The sequence below is a fragment of the Paramormyrops kingsleyae genome, chromosome 9, assembly GCF_048594095.1.
Source record: "Paramormyrops kingsleyae isolate MSU_618 chromosome 9, PKINGS_0.4, whole genome shotgun sequence".
Taxonomy (NCBI): domain Eukaryota; kingdom Metazoa; phylum Chordata; class Actinopteri; order Osteoglossiformes; family Mormyridae; genus Paramormyrops; species Paramormyrops kingsleyae.
The window spans coordinates 15,505,375-15,515,215 of NC_132805.1; the positions used below are offsets into that span (position 1 = coordinate 15,505,375).

General features: G+C 39.0%; 1 protein-coding gene across 9 annotated transcripts in view; it reads left to right on the plus strand.

Annotated features, from left to right (window-relative positions):
• The window catches only part of fam131bb (family with sequence similarity 131 member Bb), a 33,585-nt gene extending 23,853 nt beyond the window's left edge, over window positions 1-9,732 (plus strand). For all 9 annotated transcript variants that reach the window (XM_023792750.2, XM_023792748.2, XM_072716416.1 and 6 more), the window contains 4 exons: window positions 662-972; window positions 1,099-1,356; window positions 6,058-6,286; window positions 6,405-9,732. In XM_023792750.2, coding sequence (XP_023648518.1) covers window positions 662-972; window positions 1,099-1,356; window positions 6,058-6,279 — 791 coding nt within the window. In that variant the 3' untranslated portion in view covers window positions 6,280-6,286; window positions 6,405-9,732. The remainder of the gene's footprint in view (window positions 1-661; window positions 973-1,098; window positions 1,357-6,057; window positions 6,287-6,404) is intronic.
• The last annotated feature ends 109 nt before the right edge of the window (window positions 9,733-9,841 follow it).

The following is a 9,841-nucleotide window of genomic DNA, read 5'->3' on the forward strand; positions in this document are numbered from 1 at the left end:
CATGTGTTTGACTCCGAACTGCAGCAAACAAAAACAAATTCCCTCATAAGACACTCTGGAAAACACTGGAGAGGAGAGTCAGTGAAACAATACAGAAAAAAATAGGCATTAAATAACTAATCAAAACAAATAACTTCTTGGAAATTTCATGTCAAAACTCAAGGTTATTTACCAAGTTAATTTTTCAAATATGAAATCAGTATATTTAGCAAATTGCATTATTAGATTATTGTAACGATTCAGCACATTGTCTGAAGCAATCATAAATGCCAGACAGTCTCCACGGCAAATAAATGATTGGGAAGCAGAGTCCTCTAGAAAGCATCAGCTCAATTCGTCATGTCTGTCTGTGGCGTTACTGGGAGCTTGCATTGGTGAATAAGCCAGCCTTACGCAGCTCATCTCTGATAAATTTTCCTTATGATGGCTGGTGACAGCAGTACAGCAAAAGTAATGCTACAAATGCTGGAAAACTTGATATGTGAAAATTCAATATATTGAACTTGCCCTGAGATGGACTAACCATCTCATGCCTTTTGCCCTCCTAGTGACCCTGACCAGGATAAGGGCTTAGAAGATGGATGGAATATACTATACTACTGTGATCAGCCATTTCAATCTATGCTTCTGGAACTTAACCCACTCCCATGTTTCCTCCCAGACCAGATCCTTCACCACTCCTCTGCCGAGGTTTGGCCGCACACGTATGTCTCGCAAGGTCTCTACTGTCTCTCCTCCTCTGATGCCTGGGAGCCGATTAGCAATGAGCCGTCGGGAGTGGCCTCCCCGGCTGCTGGCTCCTACGTCATGGCGGCTGGACCCGAAGGGTACGAGGGCAGCACTGCACACTATCTGACACATCAGCAACAGCAGCAGTTCAACTTACAGCAGAGCCAATTACAGCAAATACAGCAGCTGCAGCAAATACAGCACTACCAGCAACAGCAACTGCTGCAGTATCAACAACAACAGGTGAAAGCCAGTTACATTCATGCTCTATTCGTTGAATTGGCAGAAAATATGTACACAGGCGTTGCGGTTGCAGATGGGATTTTGAGTCAGTTCTGCTCAGTTTTACACGTCTGGCGTTCTTTTTAGTCTCTGGAACACAGGCTACACAGTGCTACACACTCCCTGCAAGCCACACCCAACAGCACCATCCATAGTCTGGCTCCGCCCTCCCACCCCCCATTGGTCGACTTGTGGGGAGCAGGGCAGATTGAGGCCTATCAGGGCGAAGTTGGCGGGTATGTGGGTGTGTCAGCAGGCGAAGGGGGTCTGGCTGTGACTGGAGTCGAAGAGAGCACAACAGAGAACGAACCACTACTAGAGCAACAGGAAGAGGAGGAGATCAAGGTTAGCATTTCATAGTTTTATGCTGCATGCTAATGTTTCGCATTTGAAGGTCATAGTTAAATCTAATGTGATTTGGCCCCAATGCCAATTCCAATGAGATGGGCCAAAGAATTCTCTATAGAGCAGGATGTTTGGTCTTCTTAAAATGTTTTTGGCTAGCTTCCTTTGTACAGTATTTAAAATAATGAAAAATTCTCTGATTGGTTGGCATTCGCCCAATATAAATTTGGTCACATTAATGTTAAACAGACCATCCTAACTGTACTGGAAAAGTAACTTAAGGGCTGATTGATTTTGACTAAGTATGTAAAATTTATTAGCTCTATCAATTTAATAAATCATCGCATAAAAGGAACAGCCTATTAGCACAAAGGCACCTGCTGCAGTTCAATTTTTAACAGCTAAGTAATCATTGATTAAATGAAATTATTCAATTTAATAATTAATTTTAAGGAGTGAAATGTAAAATTTTTAGATCTTATTTTTCATTTTTTAATTTTTGATTAACACAAATTCATTTCAAATCGAGCTGTCATGATTACTTGATTAAATTCTGACTGAATTTTTTTTTAAAAAGCATCAGTTTAAAATTGCCATCTCACGGAAGGAAGGCGGAGCCTATATGAGGTTTCGGGTTCAAACAGAAAGAGAGTGAAAGCCTAAGATGTGTGGGAGCACTGCACATTAAAAGTGAATGAAAATGCAGTCTTCACAGAACTTAAATATCACAACATGACTGCAATGCGACAACATCTCAAAAGAAGACATCCATAGATTCACGAAATGCAAAGTTAGCCCTTTAACCTCTTGGAGTAGGGTAGCCTTTCTTTGTTATGACTTTGACTTAAATTATTTAGCTTAACTTTCCGCAGTTCCTGTGTCCTAAGAAAATTGTTTAATTGCCTAAGAAAATCTGACACCTATGTATAATTTTATTTTGTGAACATATTGTGTGCATTGAGTTATGCTGAACAATAGTGGAAAAAAGTTCACATTGTGGTATTTTAATTATTTTAGATAAATATTAAGATATTTATAAAACAAAAAAGGACTTGAAACTTTGAAATAAACTATATTTTGAGTGTCAAATAAGCTGGTGGTGTTGCCACGAGTTGCCAACAGACACAAAGTGTGAAAAAAATCACTTGCTTTTGCTCAGTATTATCTCTATGGAATCCAAAATATTTCCATACAGCAGAAGACCAGTGTTTTTTGGTGACCAGTTCTTGTTCACTTTTCTCCTCCTTCATCCCATCCCATCCATCCATCCATCCATCCATTTTCTATACCAGCTTGGCACTCATTTGGTTGAATTTTTCCAAAATGTGCCACACTGTCTATGAGTGTGTCCAATGACATAGACAAAAATCATTATGATTGGCTCAAAATGCACATGGACAACTCACACAATAACAGTGGTAGTAAACTTTAGACTTAAAAAAAACATACTAGATAATGCTGAAAAGGAACAATCATCAAAATTGCAGAGCCAGCACCCGGCCCATGGTTGGTTCCTCACTTGGTCTTGGTTGGTCAGTATAATGCGTGTTACAAAGAACAATCTATATACAACTCTGGAAAAAATTAAGAGATCACTCTATATATTTTTGAAAATCTGCATTTTTAAATCCTGGTTTAATCATGGTTCTGCTATCAGAAGGCTAGGTTGCTTCCTGGCTCAAAATTTCTAAGACAGCAGTACACAAGAATAAGATGAAGCAGGAGACACTGGGGATGACCAGTAACCAGCCAAGTAAAGGACTGAAGCAACTTTCTAATGGTAGAGATGATTGTCAGCTTATCCACTAGTGCCTCATAAATCACTGGATGGCCTCAAGTGACCTTCAGAAGGAATGGGAAACATTACATGTAGGCGTGAAGTGCACTGCTAGGACAGTTCATATCAGGCTCCTACAAGGAGGACTGAAGTCCCATAAAGCAAGGAAGAGACCTTTCATTAATGGGAAACAGAGAAGAGCCAGATTGGAGTTTACAAAAAATATTATATTTGACACAGAAGCATATCCATAAATTGAGAAATGAGTGAAACTGAAAATTTTGCTGAAGACTTTCTCCAGAGCTGTATCTCTCTATATAGTACATGTTTAATTAAATTTGATTGTTTCTTTATGTTGGGTGGCACAGTGGTGGAGTGGTTAGCACTGTTGCCTTACACCTGTATTGCCAGGGTTTGAGTGTGTGTGTGTGTGTGTGTGTGTGGGTTTGCATAGATCACATTTGAGGACCAAATTGTCTCCAAAGTGTAGTAAAACCTGAAATTTCCCTACTTTTGGGGACATCTTTTGAGGTCCCCATTTGGATAACCTCAGTTTTATAGATCTGTGAATGCAATCAAAAAAGTAATAATGCCAAAAGTCTTGTATTTGGGTTAGTTACTTATGGTTAAGGTTAGGGATGGGTAGGGGTTAAGGGTTTTTCCCATAGAGATGAATGGACGGTCCCCATTTAGATAGGAAGACCAACTTGTGTGTGTGTGTGTGTGTATGTGGGGAGGGGGGTGCATGCTGTAGTAATCTTCTGCTGGTTTCCCCTTCCCAAAGTCCAAAAGCATGTTGAACTAAGTGGAGATTCCACTGTATGTATGTGTGTGTGCCCTGTGATGGGTTGGGGCCCAGTGGTGGGTAATTCCCTGCCTTCTGCCGATAGTTTCCAGGATAGGCTCTGCAACCCTGCATAGGACAAGCAGGTATAGAAAATAGATGGATGTATTTTATATTGTCACTGCATAGATATATGCAAACATATAATTAGTTATCCATTCATCTTCTGAAACCACTTAATCCCAACTGGGGTCACTCGAGCCTATCCCAGGAACAATGGGCACAGGCAGTCACCAGCACACAACTACAGGGCCAATTTAGACTCGCCAATCAACCTATCCTGCACACTTTTGGACTATGGGAGGAAACCAGAGCCCCCCACGGGAGAGTGTGTGAACTCCACACAGAAAAGACCCGAGACCAAACCCAGGACCTTCTTGCTGTGAGGAGCAGTTCTAAACACTGCGCCACCGCACCGCCCTATAATTAGATATATAGTTTCATAAAATGAATTATTAAAACATGCAATATGGTACAATATAGTACACAACATTTGTATATCATGCTTTGGAGTGATTATCTATATTTTTGTTTATATTATGTGTTTTCTGCAATTTATAGAGCTGGATGAAAAAAGTCATACTCATAAATACCCATGTTTATTTTGCAATTGGATTCTGTAAAATTCTATAAACTGCACATTTAAATTAACATATTTAACTAATTAAGTAAAATTAACATATTAATAAAATCAATGCTAACTAGTCTTTCCAATGATCATGGAGAATATAATGTAGTTAGTATATAATGAAATATATATTGTATATTACACTGTATGCACGTTAACAATCATAATACTGTATCCAATTACAATTTTATTATCATTATGTGGAGATTTCTAAGATGTAAGAGACTCTCTTAATTATCCAACACCTCCTGGTGTCCTCAGGGACATCTGTGAAAGAAGTGAGGAGCAGGGAGGGGCAGGTAGTGCCTGACCTGTCATATCATCTTAGTAACCGATACAGTGCATTATTGCCGGTGTGGAGCTCAGCTTTCCTGTGAAGAAACACAGCTTTGCCTCGACCACCATCAAGCTCCCTATGCAGTGATGACCAGCAATGGATGTGTATGAAAGTGTCGAGCTGCAGTGCTTGTAAAAGTGATTTCCAGCACACCCAACCCAACCACCCCCCCCCCCCCATAAATAACTTTTTATTAGTTAACCCCACTTACTTATCTATATATTTCCTTGTAACTAAATGGCAACTGGAAAATTACGATTATATGTTCTGTTGAAGTCATAAATTATTGACTTTGATGTTCTCTATCATCACGCTCAAATCCATCTTGGAGGAGAAACTTATAAGAACATAAGAAATTTACAAACGAGAGGAGGCCATTCGGCCCATCAAGCTCGTTTGGGGAGAACTTAACTAATAGCTCAGAGTTGTTAAAATCTTATCTAGCTCTCATTTAAAGGAACCCATGGTTTTAGCTTCCACTACACTAGCAGGAAGACTATTCCATACTCTAACTACACGCTGTGTAAAGAAGTGCTTCCTCAAATTTGTTTTAAAATGTTCTCCCGTATATGTATATGGACACCAGTTTGTCCAGCATTTCATTCCAAAACCTCAGGTATTAATATGAAGTTGGTCACACTTTGTTGCTTAATATCCTGTGCTCCTCTTAGGAGTTTGTAACATTGCTGGTGGGATTTCCTGCCATTCAAGGTGGGTAATGATGCTGAGTGATCAGGTCACTTTCTGTGAGTTTGTGTGACTGACCACTTCACAGCTGAACTCACTCTCAGATGTGTCCACTTCACAATCACCTCACTTACAGCTGACCAGGGCAGCTCTAGCTGGACAAATCTGGTGAACTGACTTGTTGCAAAGATGGTGTCCTATGATGGGGCCAAGTGGAAAGTCCCTAACTTGTTTTGTACAACCATCCATTCTGCTGCTAATGTATGTTGCCGGAGATTTTGCGATTGTCTGCTTAATTATACCCTTGTTTCAACAATGGATGTGGCTTAATTTGAATATTCCTCTAATTAATAGGGGTGTCCACATACCATACCATATAGTGAATGGTTGGATTTCATTTAGTTAAATCCAGGTTTATATATCGACAGGAGGAAGAAATTACATTATGTATGGAGCCTGAAGCTGTAATCTTGACCCCACTTGTGCCAAGAGACGAGCCTTCCAGTGCTGGAGGAAGCAGCCCAGGGCAGGCACCTGGTGAGCCAATTACAGAGCGGAAAGCCTCTGATGTCACTTCCTGTGTCAGTCAGCCCTTGGAGGAAAAGGATGAAGAGTTGGAGGAAGCATCAGTAGCAATTGCGGCAAACTAACTGAGTGGTAGGTGTTATGGACAGACATACTTCCATCGTTGGTGAAATTATACAAGTAACACAAATGTCAATTTTTAATATCAATTCATTTTAAATATAAATATTATCTATCTCTTTCTCTCCAGGTGTGAGACATCTATCTCTATGATGATTCCCTGTGATGTTGGTGATTGTTTTAAAGACATTTTTCATGCAAGGAAGAAGAAAGAGCAGAGAAAAAATACTGAATGAAGGACAAACATTTAATGGAAGCCTGATGTCACTGAACAGTAAGCGTTCCCCAAGAGAGTGAAGAGTGGAGGAGATGGAGAGAGAGTGACAGAGGGACTGTACCTGAATCAGGGAAGAGAGAGCAATAGAAAACGACACAAGAAACCAAAAGATAGATACGTGCATGCTTTTTACAATGATGCAATTGACTGAACTCCATCATCAGCGCATAATATACATATAAATATAACAGTCATAATTAATAATTATTATAATACTTTTTTAAAATAAAACAAAAATACCATATAATGAGTCATGTATATGTGTATAAAAATATATACTTTAGAACACTAACACAATTTTTGAATAATTCCAAATCTCGAATATCCAATTTGAGATAAGATATGATAAATGTTTGTAGATCATCTTCAAGAACATGTACACAGCACTTAGCTCCCCACATAATTTGTGTTACTGCCCACTTCTCTGCAAAGCGGTTCCCATACATGTAACTCTCAGTCACAAAAATACAGACACACAGACACACACACACACACACGCAAAGAAGCACTCAGTAACACGGGTGAAACAGTTTTAATCAAATTAGCACATTGTGGTTAAAAACATCATTGATGAAATGAATCAGGGCAAGTTTTTCTTTAGACCTGGTCGGTATAGTGCAGCCCATTCCAAAAGAGTCCAATAAAATATGTACTATTTCTTAATATCTTGTTATCTTGTTGGCACTATACTGGACTGGACTGTACTTTACTGCACAATGTGTAATTTGCACATTGTCTGATATTGAATGTGTTTCTATTGTATGCATGCTTTGCTGGACAGTGCGTAACAGTACTGTGCAACACAGTATAAAACTGCACTGAACCTTAGTGTAATGAATATGAAATGCTCTGAACATCATTTCCTTCATACCGTACTTTGCTGGAGAGTCAGAGAGAGAATAAGGAAGAAACTTTGCACTTATGCTGGACAAAGCAGGCAAGGATACATGTGGAACAAGACTCTGATGGTCTTTGTTTTGTCTCCTGCAAAACTCTGGGAGCACCAAAAACCAGAAGCTTTTTGACAGTCAGACACAAACCCTGGGAACCCTTGGCCGCAAAGCTGCTCTAAACACGGACATCACATTTGGGATTTCAGTGTCGGATCATGGATGTGGACTGAGATGGAACAAGTCAGGATCTCCCTACTTCAAAGAGGCATTGGGCTTAAGGACATTTACCTTTAAAATGAAACTATTATTCAGCGTGAGAGAAACTGTGAGGGCAGTATTGATTTTAGGGAAAATAAATCAAAATTGTAACAGATTTGCAGGAAAATGTTTTAAAGGGCTCGTGGCCACTCTGTCATATAGATGTAAATATTGCACACACGAAAAATCACAGCTTCTGTCACTTTGAATTATGTTCCTGAGCTTTTACAATGATTTATTTATTTTTGTACTATCTCACGGTCTGAACTCTTGTTCGGGAGAATCCCGTCTCTTAATTGTGCTGCCAGTGGAGGAGAAAATGGGTAAGGATTTTAATAGCAGCTTGCCTGATCATATGAATGGGAATATTATTAATAATAATAATTATTATGATATGCACCACAGTTAAATCCAGAAGCAGCTCCAAATTGTCCTTGCTTCATTCGTGGATTTTCTGCGATGGGACAGTGCTTGTCTTGTCCACTGAGTATGTATGAGTATGTATGAGTATGTGTACCTCAGAAGCAGAATGGCTGATTTCTTACACATGTTTCCTGAGGACATGTGCATGAACCATTAACAAGAATGATGATGAATATAATCATTTTAATGGAAAACCACCTTTATCGCTCTGGATGATTGTCTGGGAAACGCAAAGTCACTCTTACTTGAACTGAATAATTTATTGATTGACTATTTATGCAATGTTGCGACTTTTTATTATAACAGAAATTTCAATACTCCGACCCAGATTTGGCAGAATATATATCATTTTAGTTTCCCTGTTTGTTGTAGAGCACAAAAAAAACATTGTAGAATACAAGACAGCTGCAATCTCTGTCTTTGATACTCTTCTGTTGAACATTTGTACTCCACTGCATCAAACTGGGACCAAGTTTGATATACATTCAAACAGGAAAACTGCAAAAAATGATAGATATTCCTTTATTTATTTCTGGGTGATTTGGGGTGAACCAACTTTATTTTGTATAGAACATCTTCATTTGTCCTACAAGAGATTTTGCCTCTCAATAGAAACAGACAAAAATATACTTAGCTTTTTTCGAAGCTGTGTATTTGTGTTTAAAACATATTTAAAACTCTTAAAATGGGCCTACTTCCATGTAGATTAAGTGAGAAAGGAAACTGTTGGCGCAGCCTCTTCCACATAATGCAACACACATAAGACACCGAAAATCTCTCATATTTCAGGATTATTTTCAGAAATGTTAGTATTTACTTAGCAAACGCATGTGTCCAAAATGTTTGAAGCAATTTGAGCAATTCAGTTCAAGTAGCCTACCTTTCTCTGGAGAAAAAATCCTTCCTGTCAACACCAATTCCTAGTAACTACTTTTTAGATATTAAAACAGCTATGAAATGAATTAATAATAATTCTTTTTTAAACACAAATGAAACGAATTACTAAAGAATATTGCTTCCTAAAAACTACGCTAGTATTTTTGTCTGCAACAGGACGGTATGAAGAATTAAGAAATACTCAGAAGCGAAATCTCTTTTCTTGGGGATATTTTGAGGTTTAACGACGTCTTCAGTTATCTGTTAATTGATTTCTGATTTTTTGTATGATACTACTGCCATCTTTAAATACGAACTGTCATGCAAGCATGAGTATTACAGGCTTCCTGCTTGCCTCTCTATACGTCCCTATGCCCGTCTCTATCCTCACTCCATTCGGAAGAATCATATTCTCCATATTCTCCTCATATTTTACAAGTTATACAGTATCTTTTAGATCTGGCTCGTGGATAAGTGCTAAATATTAACCCGAACTGAAAAGTTATTTTTTGGAAAACACTTTAAAATTACATGTACATGTCTACTCTGTATACAACGCGGCTCTTCCACCTGAACTCCCTTCTCCTCTGTTCCTGTGCCCCCCCCGCACGAAATAAACAGCCCGGCCCCCAAACTGCCACTCGGACCCCTCCACCCCAACCATCCTTAGGGGGTCTCACCTCCAGCGGGACAACAAAGGAAAAACAAGCGAATAAAGAAACGTGCAGAAAGACGTGCTTTTTTTCTGGAAAATACTGCGACACTAGCTATTCCTTACTGTCAGAAGGATGGGCAAAACGTGCTTCGGTGTAAAACCTGTTTGCTACTGTACATCTAGGA